Raw genomic sequence first — 16,338 nt, forward strand, 5'->3', positions numbered from 1 at the left:
ACTAAAGTAAATTAAAACGAATACACTTACCCACTTTAAAACTGACCTTCAAATTATATACTTTCCACCCGCTTTTCTCTTTTTATTTATTTTCTTTCTCACAAAAGCCAATGACTCAATAATTAAAACACGTCCACCAGCAGGTTTGAAAAAAAAAAAAAGCAACCTTTTGGTGCCCCCTGCTGTTCAGATTCCTTGGCATTTCTGAACTTTCATTGGCTCTTTACATATATACTTTTTACTTTACTTTTAATCCACATATAGTAATTGCACATATTTATGAGGTGCAATGTGATATTTCAATACATGAATACAATGTGTAAGAATCATATTAGAGTAATTGGCATAGCTATCACATCAGGCATTTATCATTTCTTTGTGTCAAAACACTCAAACTTCTCTCTACTAGGTATTTTGAAAAATTCAATTAATTTTTGTCATCCATAATTACCCTACAGTGGTATAGAACATTAGAAGTTCTTCCACCTACCCAACTTCACTCCTGTGCCTATTTTGCTAAAGCTAAAAACAAAATAATTAATTAATGTGCTTGTTCAAGGATACCTCAATAAATGAATATAAATTATGTTGTGAACCTATGAACCACGCTCTATTAGAAATGACTGGGATGGGGCTGGGGTTATGGTTCAGTGGTAGAGCACTCACCTAGCACATTCGAGGCACTGGGTTCCTTCCTCAGCACCACATAAAAATAAATAAATAAATAAATAATAGTCTTGTATCCGACTACAACTAAAAAATATATTTAAAAAAATAAATGAATGGGATGCAAAATTGTGATCAATGTGATAAGAAAAGAAAAATGAAGAATTTTCAACACTAAATTATATGAAAATCTGTTTTAAAGTGTCTCTAGAGTTCATCAGTTTAGTTATAACAAATCTATGATGTCTGGCTTTAATAACCACTTCAAGAAAAGAGAGAAAGTGGGCAGCAGAGAGATGGTGAGAAGGGGAAAGAAAGGGAGAGAAAGGGGAGGGAGGGGGCAGACAGGGAAGGACAGATGAAGTTAGGGAGGGGAAGAAGGTGCATGGGCAGTAGAACAACCTGGTATATACCTCTTTCTGTCCTTTTTTCCACTTCCCTTTACAAGGAACTGCCCTTGAGAAACCATCACGATGTTCTCCCTGATTTTTCCCAAGCTATTTATTTGATTAAGATTTACCTCTTCTGACCAGGCCCAGTGGTGCACACTTGTAATCCCAGCTACTTGGGAGCTGAGGCAGAAAGATTGCAAGGTCTAGGCAAGCCTCAACAATTTAGCAAGATCCTGTCTCAAAATTAAAAAAAAAAAAAAGTGTGTGTGTGTGTGTGTGTGTGTGTGTGTGTGTGTAACACAATGGTGAAGTCCCTCTGGGTTCAATCCCAGTACCCCTTCTCCCAAAATATTTACCTTTTCTCTTAATTTGGTGACTTATTGATTTGTGTATGTTAAACCATTCTTGCATCCCAGAACTATATTCCACTTGATCATAGTGAATGATATTTTCAATGTGATGTTGAATTTGGTTTGCTAGTATGTGACTCATCATACTAACAAAACAAAAGAAAAAAACAGGGTCATCTCAAGAGATGCAGAAAAAGCACTTGACAAAATATGACATTCTTTCAAGATAAAAACTCTCAATAAATTATGTATAGAAGGAAAATTTCTCAAAACAATAAAGGCCATATATGACAAGACTTCAGCTAACATCATACTCCAGTGTTAAAAGTTCAAAGCTTTTTCTCTAAGATCAGAGCAAGACAGGAATGTCCACTCTCACCTTTTCTATTCAATACACTACAGAAAGTCCTAGCCAAAGCAATCAAGCAAGAGAAATAAATAAAAGGCAATCAAATAGGAAAGGAAGATGGGAATCTGTTGATGTATATTCTGATAACTTTGTTTTAGACCATTTTTAAAACCCTGATGATACCACCAAAAAACTATTAGAACTAATTTAAAATTTTAGTATTGTTGCAGGATACAAAAATCAGTAATATTTCTATACAATAATAAGCTATCTGAAAAATAAAGAAAGCAATACAATTTACAATAGCATCCAAAGGTTTCTTAAGAGTATATTTAACCAAGGACTTACTATATCTATACACTGAAAAGTCTAAAACATTGATGAAAGAAATTGAAGAGGATTTTTTAAAAATGGACAGATGTTTTATATTCACAGATTTGAAGAAATATGTTGTTAAAATGTTTATACTACCCAAGACATTCTACAAACTCATTGTAATCCCTTGCAAAATACTAATGTCATTCTTCACAGAAGCAGAAAAATATTCCTAAAATCTATATAGAATCATAAAATACCTTGAATAGCCAAAAAAAAAAATCTTAAGCAAGAACAAAGCTTGGAGAATCACATTACCTGACTTTAAAATATACTACAAATCTATAGTAATCAAAACAGTATGGTGTTAGCATTAAAAGAAACTGACAAGATGTGAGGTGATAGATATTGCTATTAGCTTCATTTAATAATTATACAATGAACATACATATTTATATCATAGTATCACATTTTCTCCATAAATATGTAAAATTATTATTTGTCAATTAAAATAAACAAGTACATCAAGGAAAATAAGATGCTTCCCTTCCATTTTCCCTACACTCTGTCCTCTTCCCACTCCAATTTACAAGGAACTGTTCTTCAGAAATTCATCACAAAGTGTTTGACTAGTAACAAGCTCAAGCTCCTCTGCAACCCTATCCTCATTCTGGGTCACCTTTTTTATCTTCTGCCCTTTAGTGGAATCTAGTCTATCATCTCCCTCTCCATCTCTCTCGGAAAGGTTAATATTCTTCCATTCACTTTAACACGGGACTGTGATAAAGAGTGGCATTCCCCTGATCTCTCCCTGTCAATTCCAGGTGGGTTTGCTTCCATGATCTCTATAACAACTAATGCTATTGTGGGGTCTCTGTCATCTGGCCCTACCCTTCTCTGATAGCCTTCTAGCTTTGATTTACCAACCTCCGACCTCCAACTTCCAACCTCAAAAATCAGATCCCGGGTTATGGTCTTCCCCTCATCCCAAGCCCTACCAGCCACGGTCCCACAAGACTGTATGGAGGTGGGTAATACACAGGAACCTTCCCCCCATTCTGATTATCTGCTTAATATAGCTGTTCCCTTCTTATATCTTGCCATTACCTCTAGAACTGGCTACTCTTCTAACACCTTGAACCCCAGAACCTGGAAAAGGTGCACTGCTCAGCACTTTCAGTCTCTAACTTCACCCTGGCCACATTGTTTCATAATATCTCTCTTTATACAGAACACAGAGAGTAGGAATCATGTCTCTTCACTGAAGATTGAACATATCATTCTTTATGGAGGAAGATGTAAGATTTAGGGCTTTATCTTGCCCTTTGCTTACCCTAAAATAGAAATACTAAAACCTATGTTAGGGGCTAGGGATGTGGCTCAAGCAGTAGGGCGCTCGCCTGGCATGCGTGCGGCGCGGGTTCGATCCTCAGCACCACATACAAACAAAGGTGTTGTATCTGCCAAAAACTAAAAAATAAATATTAAAAAATTATCTCTCTTCTCTCACTCTCTCTTTAAAAAAAAAGGAAATTTGCTTGTCCTCTGCTTCTCTTTAAAAAAAACCTACTTTAAAAGATGTAAGAATTCTGGGATTTGTTTGTTAATGTACAGCATTATTCTATAGCAAGTAGAGGGTAGGCAAGATTTGACATCAATAAATCCAAATTATGTGCAATCTAAGTGATCTCTAGTAGGGATCCAGTGATTCAGTGGGAAAGCTAAAAAGTGGTTAGCGAGGTGTCACATTTCACACATTTTATGACTATGTGTTAATCCTGGAATAGTTTGGAGAAGTCTTCAAAAATAGTATATAAGTTATTCATGTTTAAAAATGTAAGTTATTGTAGCTTTTCTCCATATACCATATTCTGTACACTCTCTATACATCTTAATGGGACACTTAAGGACCATTGCTCAAGACTTGATATAGACACCATAGGTCACACCATCTCGGTAGCTTGTTGATGACAGCTGGAGGTTGGAGAGACCTGTGTAAAAGATTATTTTTTAAAAGGGAAAGCCACTGAAATATTTGTACAGCTTCCTAAACAGAGTTGTTATGAGGTGGCCTGGGGACTTCTTTAGAAATATGTTCAGGAATGTGAGTTTACAGGTTAAGAAAGACAAAGTTATGGGACAAGAATCAAACAGTAGGGCAAGATATGACTTTCACAGATAGATCTTTGAGACTTCTCTTGTCTTACTGAAGATTCCCCATATCAATCAAAAAGAGATCACTGATTGTTTGAGTCAGCTTTGCATCGCTGCAACCAAAACACCTGACAAGCACAATTAGAAGAGGAAAAGTTTACTTTGGCTCAAAGTTTCAGAGGTGTAGTCCTTCTTGGCTAAATCTCTGACATGCTCCCAGGGACCCACCTCCTCCAGCCACAACCCACTTGTCTACAGTTAGCACTCATTCAGTCCATTCACTGTAGATTAGACTGATTAGGTTACAGGTATCATAATCTAATTATTTTTGTATTAACACAGGCGTTTTAGGGGGACACCTCATACCTAAGCCATAATATAAATATCTGAAATTTTGCCCTCCTTTTATTCTAGGCTTGTTAATGAAAAATAAATAAATAAATAAAGATCCAATTCTTGAGATTAGGGCAAAAATACTATCATCTACATTTTCAAATTGCCACACCAAAGACTCTCCAAAAAGCATGCCCATCGACCATCTGGTTCAGATGCTCTCTGTATCCAGGTGAGTGGTGCACACCTGTAATCCCAGCAATTCCGGAGGTTGAGGCAGGAGAAACACAAGTTTAAGTCCAGCCTGAGCAACACAAAATACTGTAAAAAAAAATCAAACACACCCTCAGTGGCAAACAAGGGCCTGAAACCAAAAGCCAAATCCAGTGCTCCATCAGTTTTCATATGTAGCTTCAAGCTAAAAGTAGTTTTTTCTAATTCTCCAAGGTTGGAGAAAAAAATCAGAAAAATAATATTTTGTCATATGTGAAATTCAATTTTAGCATCCATAAACTTGCACTAGATTACAGCCATGTTCATTTTATTAGGTATTCCCTATGCTTTTGAACTTCTCAGACTTCTCAATGTTTGCTTCTTGGTAGGCAAGAAGTTACATTCCCTTTCTTAAGGAATGTAACTTGATTTAATGTTTCTTACTGGTAAGCATTCTAAGTCTGTGATATGAGGTATTACCCTGTAGGAAATTTATGTCAGTTCCCCTCCTCAGTTACAGATGCAAAGGATATCTAGGGAAGAACTCCATAAGATAGTTTTATTGACTTGTAAAGTACAAACCCAATTTTGTTTCTGACTTTTCAGTCTTATTCCAGTATTCTCTTTTCTGTGCACTGTTTCAGTTTGTTATTACTTTGAATAATCAGCTTTGTCATTTTGCTGTTTCTTTTATTCATGAGTTAAATAGATCTGACACAGGCAGACTGTATATTTGAATATTGTTATGTTTAATCATCTGAAAATTTAACATACTCTTCTAAAAATGAATTATTTTATTTAAAGAACTCTATAGTTATTGCTGTAGTTTCAAATCACCAATAGTTGACCAGTCTTGAGCTTTCTAGTATTTGCATGCTTTGTTCTCCTAAGTCACACTGATGAAAACTGCTGGGATCCCCTTGGGAGGTGGGCTAATTTTTTTCTTAACTTATGTATCCTCATACACAAAGAACAAAATAGTGCCTAACAATCAGCTGGTGGATGGGTAACTGATTTCTGAAGACAGAAAAGTGCTTAAGCTTTGTCTAGAAATGCTAATTTCTTCTCAGAAATGGCTTGCAAATTTTATCACCCAGAGAACCAGACCAGACTAGGGAGTTTTATCTTAGCAAACATCATGTGTTCAAAAGCAAATACTTGAGCCTGACCTGCAAGTTACAGCAGAAAAGTCCAGAAGTCCAGGCAAATCCCCTCCAGGCTTTTAGTTCCTTCTCTGTTGAGGGATGTTTTCATACTTACAAGGTGTAACTTGTTTATAGTGTCTAACTTTCAGCAGGGGATTTAGAGCAGAAACTGGCCTTACTGGTCACGTCAAAGCATACATGCTGGTCAAGATCCCCTACTGAAGAAGCAGCCATAAAACCCATTACACTCTGTGTGCCCTGCAATGATCTCTCCCTGAGTGTGGGCTTCAAACACTCAAAAAGGCCCCCAGAAAACTACTTTCTCTTCATGCATGAAGAACTCCTAGCCTTCTGTCCTTCCAAAGAAGCACCTTATCTACTTGTACTTCTTTTGCTATTTCATTTTATGACCTAAAAGAAATAGATAATTGTAGCAAAAGAAAATATTATGAGAAAACTTAGAGCTAAAGCAAATAATGGGAGAGTCAATGTGTATACTATTTAAATAAGCAGATTATATGGACAGCATCCAGGCTAACAAGATAGTGATATTTTGAGTAAAACTGTCCTTTTGTATTGGTTCTATGTTTTGCTGCAGTAGGGAAAGAGAACAGTATCTCCTCTCTCGGACCCCCTACCCACGAGACATATGCAGCATTTCTGCATTTCAAAGACCACTCTTAAGATTACTGCCAGACAGTGTTTTGCTTAGGAGAAGTTTCTCTCTCTCTCTCTCTCTCTCTCTCTCTCTCTCTCTCTCTCTATATATATATATATATATATATATATATATATATATGAATACCCTAGGAGGGAAGGGATATATATATATATAGGATATATATATATATATATATATATATATATATATATATGTATAAGGGATATATAAGGAATATATATATAGGATTACCCTAGGAGGGAAGGGATAGGAGCTTAGAAAGTGAGAGATAATCCCAATGGAAGTCTCACCAGCTGGGGCTGGGGGATGAGGAGGTTGGGAGTGGCGTCCTGCCAGTGTTGAATGAAGGCAACGACTGTCCAAATTCTGAATCTAGGTGTATTGGATGCGGCTTCAGCGTAGATAGGGTTAAAAATGGCCTTTGCATGGTTGAGCCAGGCTGGGAGCCAGTCGGAGCCCATGAAAGCCTCCCTTCAAATTAAGATGAATAAATCATAATTTGTAAATCAATAGCATGTTACTCAGTCTTTGATTATCCCTGAGGTGTGGGTCAATCCCCCCAGGAATTGAAGGGCTGGTTTAACACGGCAAGAAGAGCAGACCACGCCCCCGGCCCGCCCCAGCCCCACATCCGCGCTGGAGGCAATCTCAGCAAGCTAGTTCCCTCCTCCGGAGGATTCTCCCTCCCGCGAGAACTTCTGGAACGCCGCCGGGGCGTAAAGGCATCTGTACTGGGCCGCCGTGGGAGTACTGCTCTTCTTATAGGGTTCTGGTGAAAGTTAAGGAGCTGATTTAAGTACAAAGCAGAGAGTCTGGAACAATAGAAGTTTCCCATCAGGCGTTCCGTTACTACCACTATCGGGAACCCGTTACAGCGGGAGATGAAGAAAAGAAAACCGGGAAACCGGAAAGGTCTGCAGAAGGGGCGGGACGCGGGAACCTTGATTTGAGGAGGGGGGTGGCGGGGGAGAGCCCACGGGCGCAGCCAATCCAGCTGTCCCAGGGAGGAAGAGGAGGAGTCAAGGCCCACCCCCGACTCCGCCGTGCTCACTCCCGCGCTGTGTGTTTGGCCCGGCAGCCGCGTCTGGGCCCGGCACGTTCGCCCATCGCAGCCTCTTCTCAGCACAGACATGGCCTCGGGCGCTGCTACCACTGCGGTGAAGGTGAGATCAGCCTGCCCGGTGGCTTTGGTTCTCCTTGACCGGTAGCCTCTCGCTCCGCTCCTGGGAACCGCACCTCTGGTCTGTGCGCTCTGCCAGTGCAGCGGTGCGGCGGCGGGGAGGGGCTGGGGCGCGGCCCTCCGGGAGGGGTGCACACCTTCTCGCCGCCAACCTGAGGGCTTAGCTGCATTCCCCTCCCCAACCTTGGGGTTTGTCTGCACCGCACCCTGCAGGGCGGTGGCAAGTCATTTTTAGAGGGGCAGTGGGTGGCCTTAGGTTTCACCTGCGCTGCTGCCCTTCTCAGGCACCACTCCCTTCTCGTGAGGTGTGCTGGCTAGAGCTGGCCGTTTCCCCCACGTGGCCAGGCGCCTGCAGCTGCTGCGTCTGTCGCCCCACGCCTTGCGGGATTCGCGCTTCCGCTTTCTTGACTCCGCTCACTGTCCTCGGCCCACGTGGGAGAGCTGCGTACCTGCTCTTTTGCAAGCTTCTGGCTTCTTTTTCTTACAAACTTAACTTTCTCCTTGGTGAAGTTTTCCCCTAGCGCAATGCTGTAGAGTTCTGAGACTTTTCTTTAACTACACTAAAGGCGTTTCTTCCCTAGGGCCGCTCTTGCTTTGGAGGCCTCTGACTTGAAACTGCTTCGTTTGCAATCTGGAAAGTTAAGAGCTTAGATTCTTTGGGCCCCAGATCCTCAGAGGTCTGGGCACGTGGGATCAAAGCGCGGTAGGAAGCTCTGGCCAGAAAAAGGCGTGACTTTTGAGAGTAGTAGTAAGCTTCTTTGGGGCTTTAAACACTTCTTTCCTCTTTGGTGGAGAGTTAGTAGAATTACAGTACACAGAGAAAATTCTATGATAAAACTTAAGACCTTTTCTAGACTTTTATTATTGGCCAAGAACACGGTTAACTTGGTTCACTTTTAGAAATTTCTTGCCCATGATGCACAAGGTTCGCTTTCTTCTCCAAGCATTTCTTGGTTCCCTGCACTTGTGTGCAGCTCTCCTGGGAAAAAGCACTTCTCTGGGATCAGTTGGTATTCAGCCAGAGGGGTTGGTATATTAGGCCTTTGCAGTGTTCATGAAACATAAGGAGAGGAGTGGGTGAGGGTGTTGTAGTCAAAATTATATGTGTAACTTTTTGTGCGTTTTATAGACGGCACACTTTGAGAGGTTTCCCAGGACAATAAGAGGGAAGAAGGCAGAAACTCACGTGCAAAGTATGTAAGTTTCCTAAAGTAACTGTCTATGTAGTGCAGGTTTCACTGCAGAAATTAGTGTGTTGGTATTATGTTTTGCACATGGTTTAAACTTATTAAATAGTAATGTGTATAAGTGGAAGAGCTTAAATTAATTTTGAATTACCCTTTCTCCAACAATTAAACTATGTTTGGTATCATTAGGCCACAGTTTTCTCCTACGGGAATTTAAAGCACCAACAAAAAGAGGGATCTTACTTAAAACAGCTTCACTTTAATCCGGTTAGCATTCTCCTTGCCGGTTTTCCTGTAAAATAATGCAGTGCATTTAAGTGCAGAATGGGCAATGTGATTTAAGCCCTGATGTAAATATTGAATGATGTATATTTTTGTTCTTGGCAAGCTGCTGGACATCAAATTAAGAGGTACAAATGGTGCTAGTCCTGCCTGCTGATTTCTCTTTGTGAAGCTAGAACATGGGAGAGTCAAAGTGTACACTGTTTAAATAAGCAGATTATATGGACAGCATCCAGGCTAACAAGACAGTAATATTTTGAGTAAAACTGTCCTTGTGTATTGTTTCTGTGTTTTGCTTCAGTAGGGAAAGAGAACAGTATCTCCTTCCTGGGACCCCCTACCCACAAGATATTTGCAGCATTTCTGCATCTTATAGACCAGGTTGCTGCAAGCCAGTGTTTTGCTTAGATGAGGTTTCTCCATCGAGTAAGAAAATATATATATATTGGATTACCCCAGTAGGGAACTAGGGTAAGTGACAGCTTCATCACTGACAATCCATGTTGCCAGCATCACATCCCCCTCGATTGCTAAGGCAGCATTCTGTGTAGAAAACATGAAGGTACCCATGTCCAGAGCAAAACAGCTGGTAAGAACCATATTCCCTCCATTGTGGTGTAATAGTAGCAGCACTTTTCCTTCTATGGCCACACTAACTCTTTTGCAGGTGTCAAAGATCAACTAAGGTGTCCAGAATTACACAGCAGGGCCTAGATAATGGTAGAATTGGGCCCAGAGCCTGGCATTCCACCAAGTGGATGTGAGGCATTTCTGAAATATTTCTATGCCCTGTTTTATTGTGAGTCTTCAGAAGGGCATCCAGCCTTAGAAAGGGGAATTGGGAGTGCATGCACAAAGCAGGCCATCCTCCGTGAACCCACTGAACACACTCTCCAAGTCTGATGTGGAAGCACAGTTGTGTGTCTGAGCCCTCATTGACATCACTGGCAGCTGACATGTGGCCTGACTTACTGCCATCATTTCATCTGGTCATTTAAATAGCAGTTTGATTGGAGGTGTAGGGATGAGGGTGTTGCAGCTTAACTCAAGGCAGAGAGGGGAGGAAAGAACTATGAAGGCCAGAAGCCCAGCCCATATCCCAGAAGGTCCTAACACTTCTTCCTCAGAATCTTACCGTTAGGGTCCTTGGCTGTCAGAGAAGCGCTAGTCACACTACTTTGAGAGGTGTTGGATTTAAGCACAGTAACATCTAACACATTGAGCCCAGTTCTACATACTCCGTTAATGCCAGCCCTAGTCCCTCCCTTTGTAAAATACAACTATTACCAAGGATTGGAGCTTAAATTCAGTCACCTTGGTTTAAGAGGGTCTGTTAGATCATCTAAAGGTTAAAAACATCAGATTGGGGTTGGAAATGTGATACTTGTATATTGTTCAAATCTAGCTGTCTACTGGCAGATTTTTATGCAAAAGTATGTACTGAATATCTGCCAGGCAGTGGGGGTACATCTTTGAGTAAGACAGTGTCCCGCTTTTCTTCAAGCTTATCTGGTAGTGGAGGTAGAAGGCCAGCCAACATGAGAGTGAAACAGAGTGATGGGGTCAAAAAAGACCTCTAGGAAAGCAGATTCTAAGCTGTGTAGTGGTCTTCCCCAATTTTATATGTTGAAACCTAATTGCCAGTGTGATGGTACTAGGAGGTGGGCTTTGGGGGAGTGATTAGTGTTAAGTTAGAGCCATCATGCCTATGAATAGTGCTTTGGAGGTGGGGATAACCAGGGATTGAACCCAGGGGCACTTAACTACTAAGTCACATCCCCAGCCTGTTTTATATTTTTTTCTGAGACAGGGTCTTGCTAAGTTTGTGAGGCTGGCTTTGAACTTGCAATCCTCCTGCCTCAACCTCCCTAAGCAGCTGTTATAATAGGTGTGTACCACCATACCCAATGAATAGTGCTCTTTTGAAAGAGGCTCCAGAGAGTTACCTTATCCCCTTCTACCATGTAAGGCCTCACCTATGAACCAGAACAGGTTCTCTCCAGGCACTGAATCTGCCTTCATCTTGGATTTCTGGCTTACAGACTGTGAGAAATAGATATCTGTTGCTTATAAGCCACCCAGTCTAGTATTTTATTATTGCAGCTTGAGCAGATTAAATATAAGTGGCTAGACAAAATGAGGATAATCATGTGAAGACCTGAGGAAAAATAGGGGTCAAGACAGCTAAAACCAAGGTCTGAGGCAGAAGTGAGATGGCTGGGTGCAGCTTATTTAGCCTTCCATACATACCATGATTTGGATTTGATTCTAAGTGTTCTGGGAACCATTAAAAGGTTCTGAGCAGAGAGGTAGGATCTGATTTACATTTTAAAGTGATTACTTGGCTGCTGTGTATTGAGTAGCCTGTATAGGGAAGGAGCTAGATCAGGCCAGATGCTGCGGCACTAGTGCCCACGTCGGGGTTGGTGGCCACAGAAGTCGTAGAACAGAGGTTGGCAAGATATGGGACTGCAGCAGAGGGACAGGAGGATTTCTGTTTCCCACCTGGGGAACCCAAACGATGGTAATGCTGGCGATGGTTTTCAAACAGAAGATGGGAAGGAACCATGAGTGATTCTTTGAAGCAAGGAGGGTGAATATAGGATTCCTTCATCTGATGTACTACTGGTGGTTAGCAGGCTGGGACATATGATGCCAAGGGGCCTTTGCTATAGGAATAAAGTGGGTGCAGAGTGATGTTGGGTTGAGGGACGGAGGACGCCCCTGAGAAGAAAAGTAATTGGATAGTCTAATGGTTCACTGTAGTTGGGTATGGTTCATGCAATGGGTAAGGATAATAGGTGGGCAGTCAAGAACAGAGGCAGCCATGGGATTAACGCCTGGCATTATCCAGGGGGACTTCAGGGAGACATTGTCCTCCAGCTTCAGCCACAGCAGATGATAGCTGACCAGGCAAAAGGCCAAACAGGTCTTTGCCATTCATTCAGGGAGAGGGTGTTCTAAGGGATCTTAGTGGGCTGTGACTCCTCTGCAACTGCCCAACTTTCACTCTGGGAAATTAAAAAATAATGTGTTAATCTTTTTTGCTGTGACAGGGAGGGGATATGTTTCACAGTGACCTGCACAGCGAGTGAACAGTTCTCCGAACACAGGTGTGGGTCAGATTAGGAAAATTTGAAATTATAAAAATAAAGACAAGGACTCAATTATAAGTGGAAGCAGGATATGGTGGGTACACCAGCTCTGGTGGAGTCTGGCTTAACAAAGAGCAAGAGTCTCTGTGTTTATTGTATAGGTATAAACATCAAAGGGATTAAGTTTGTGAGCAAAACAGCTTAGTTGGGACTTATCAGTTTGCACCCACGTCTTCTACCTCCGGGCTGCTGGGATTTGAATTCAAGGCTTTTGAACTAGTACATTCCATGACAGGCATGGAATTCTCCCTATCAACAGTGCTGAGTCACCTGGAGATGGGTGTTTCTCTTGGCACTATTTTTTTTTTCTTTCTTTCTTTCTTTACACAAATGGAGCACAACTTTTTCTCTTGGCACTATTTTCTTTTCTTTCTTTTTTTTTTTTTCCACAAATGAAGCACAACTTTTCATTTCTCTGGTTGTACACAATGTAGAGTCACACCATTCGTGCAATCATACCAAAAGATTCCCAGCATGAGCGTCTCAATAATTCGAAGCAATGATTTATTCACTGTTCCCAACAGATATGTCCCATTATAGGCAGGGAGTAAGCCAAAAACACAGTGACATGAAAGAAGACAGCAAGTCAGTGAAGAATGAGCCTTGAAAACTACTTTGGGCTTTCTCAAGTGTGGCCAGTGGAGGACTTCAGACTAAAAGTCCCTGTATGGTGCTCCAAAACTGGGGTTCAGCCCATAAGCCTCTGGTGAAAATCAAATTACCGCCAAGCCTTCATTTTTTTTGCCTAGGGACATTATGGCATTTTGGGCAGGACAGTTGTTTTATCAGACATCCCTGGACATTGAAGAACATAGAGCACATCCTTAACACACCCCTGCTCAAATGCCAGCAGCATTCCCTGCAATCCCTGTGACAGCCACAAATGTCCCATGTTTCCAGACACCCCCAGGAGAGCCACTTGATACTGGGTTGAAGACCTGTGTGCTGCATTCCACCTGGTGAGGAGAGATGGGAGTAGCCAGGTTTGTGTACTGACCAGCAGAGAAAAACGGAGATACAGGAATTTTTTGCTTTGAGGAAGTTTAGATTGATTTTGTGTGTTGCCAGGGCTAGTAAGGTGTACTGAAACAGTAACTGATGCTAATGTGGTGTTTCATTTGACTCTCATGATACTTCTATAGATTAAGTAGAAATCTGACCCTCATAGATAAGGAAGATGAAGAAACATAGCATAAATACTTGCATGCAGTGGACCCTGGATCCTTAACTGTGATTGTAATCCCCGTATTCTAGTCTGCACCTCAGAGGCATCTAAACCAGTGGTTCTCAAAGCTTCCTAAGCATCTGCCTTACTTGGTGATGTTACAAATGCAAATTCTTGGGCCCTGCCCTAGTCTTGCTGAACCAGAAATATAGGACTGTAACAAACCCAGGATGTTAAATGTCCACTGACCCTGGAGCTTTGGAAAGGGTGGACAACTGCATTCTAATAGACTCTTATGGCAAGTCTTATGTGTTGCTTTCCTATAGCTGCTGTAGCACCTACCTCAGACTGAGTGCCTTCCTATGGATGCCGGAAATCCAAAATGAGTCTAACGAGGCTAAAATGAAGCATTTGTTGGCTCTTCTTGGAGGATCTAAAGGACAGTCCAATTGCTTGCTTTTCCCAACTTCTGAAGACATCAGCCTGGCTTGGCTTAAGGGCACCGGAATCACATCCCCTTTTCTCTCCCTCTGTTCCTGTGATCCCACCACCATCATTTGACTCAGCCTCACTTTTATGAGGCTCTTTTTCCTGATTACATTTAGGGCCCATTCAAATAATCCAAGATAATCTCCCCATCTCATGGTTCTTAATTTAATCATTTAACATGCATAGATTCTGAGAATTTGAATATAAATAGGGTCCATTTATATTAAGATCTGGATCTTAAATGTTCCCCAAAGACCCATATTTTAAAGGCCTGGGCACCAGCCTGTGGTACTATTGGAAGGTGGTAGAACCTGTAGGAGGTGGGCCTAGTAGAAGGAAATTAGGTCATTGAAGGGGATTTGGGGACCCAGGACCTTCACTCTCCTTTTGGCTTCCTGGTAGCCATGATGTGAACAGATTTCTTCCAACGTCTTCTCCACCAGGTGCTCCCAGCCATGATGTTCTGCCTCACCACAGACTCAAAAGAGACAGAGCCAAGTGACTGTGGATTAAAACCATGAGCTGTAATAAACTTTTCCTCTTAAATTATTTTCACATGTATTCCATCACAGCTACAAAAAAAAACTGATGAATATAGGGACCATTATTCAGCCTACCATACTCAGCTAGGCCACATTTTATAAATTTGTGGTTTAAGCCTTAAAGCAGCATGCTTAGTTGTGGATGCACGTTAGAACCACTTGAGGAGCTTTAAGTAAAACAAATTCTGCGTCTCCCATTAATCAGAATCTCTGCAATCTGGGACCTGAGCTTTGGCATTGAAAGTTCCCCAGGAGATTTAAGTATTCTCTCTGCTGACTCAGGAGGAAGCCAGGTAGATCCTGTGAAGGAGAGCTCTAAAGAACACAATGAGCTCTGAGGAAAACCCTTAAAAATTACTTGACCATTTCAGGAGTGAAGTGTCTTACAGAGAGTGATTCCTCACTGGACTTGTATCTTGACATTGCAAGGAGAGGATGATCAAAGCCTTGAGTGTTCTGAACTGTGTTCCATCAGACTTCTCTGACTGGAATGTAACATCCCTGTAGTAGTTCACCAGGGCTGCTGTAATAAAGCACACTAACAGGTGGCTTAAGAAATGGAAGCATATTACCTTACAGTTGTGGAGTCCAAGATCAGGGTGTGATCAGGGTCAGTTTCCCTTTTCTTGGCTTATACCTGGCCGTGTTTTCCACGTTTTCACAGTCTTTCTTCTATATAGGTGTCTGAATCACTTTTCTTAGGACTCCCAATTTATTGGATTGGGGCCCATCCCATTGACCTCATTTAACCTTTCTTAACCTCATTGAAGACCCAATTTCCGAATACAGGCATATTCTGAAGTACTGCTGGTTAGAACTTCATCATGAATCTGGGGTAGTGGAACACAGTTCAGCACATAATCATTCCTCACAAAGGACATTTGAACCATATTGCAGGTTTTAAATAGGCAGCCTGAGTCATTTGGCTGCTCTTTTCCCATATAGGACATCTGGGATTTTGCAAAGTCCTCAGAGACTTCAAAGCCAAGTTGGCCAAATAATGAGGGCTTCTATCTGCTGAGCTTACTGAACTTGTCAGCAGCAACCAGAGGTGACAGACTGAAATACTCAAAGACTGTGCCAGCTTTAGCTCTGACTCTTAACCTCCTTGAGAGTTGAAGCACTCAAAAGCAGTCTATCGCCTTGGCATGGGATGATCTCAGCTACTGAGAGTTGTAATGTTTTAAGAATGCCCTCATAGAGCACTGGGTTCTTGAGGCAGGGTGTTCAGATCTCAAGGTAATGGGTCCTGAGACCAGACTGGGTAGGTGAAGTCTCTGGAGCCAGGTACCAAGGAAAATGCACATAGGGTAGGGATTTGGAGGCACCCTTTCATCCTTGCTGGATCTAACCATTCTGACCAGGTAAGCCACCACTTGCACAGGATGCTTCCATCCTGTCAGAGAAGAAGTTAAACCTGTTTTTCTCTTTTTGAGAAGACTGTCTCAGTGGTCTATCAGTGGGAAAATGGGGAAGGAACTGACAAAATCTTTTAGTGACCTTGATTGACCAGGGAGTTCCCATTTTGGTCCCTTATTTTGTGTAATGATGGGGAGAATTGGCCCAGAAATTCCATCTCAGGCCTTAAGCCCATTTTATGGACAAGCTAGAATTAACTGGACTCATGACTGATGATCCAGCCACGGGTCTTATTGTTTCCTGAGGATGGATGAAGTTATCTGTGATCAGTCCTCTTCCCCTTTAAGGTGGTCACTCAGATACCCAGAGGTACTATTTCT

At 41.7% G+C, this 16,338-nt stretch overlaps 1 protein-coding gene across 1 annotated transcript in view; it reads left to right on the top strand.

Annotated features, from left to right (window-relative positions):
* Positions 1-7,630: 7,630 nt before the first annotated feature.
* Mtap (methylthioadenosine phosphorylase) overlaps positions 7,631-16,338 on the top strand; it is a 38,204-nt gene continuing 29,496 nt past the window's right edge. The window contains exon 1 of the mRNA XM_026398504.2: positions 7,631-7,762. Coding sequence (XP_026254289.2) covers positions 7,730-7,762 — 33 coding nt within the window. The 5' untranslated portion in view covers positions 7,631-7,729. The remainder of the gene's footprint in view (positions 7,763-16,338) is intronic.

The sequence above is a fragment of the Urocitellus parryii genome, chromosome 4 (genome assembly GCF_045843805.1).
Source record: "Urocitellus parryii isolate mUroPar1 chromosome 4, mUroPar1.hap1, whole genome shotgun sequence".
NCBI classification, from domain to species: Eukaryota; Metazoa; Chordata; class Mammalia; order Rodentia; family Sciuridae; genus Urocitellus; species Urocitellus parryii.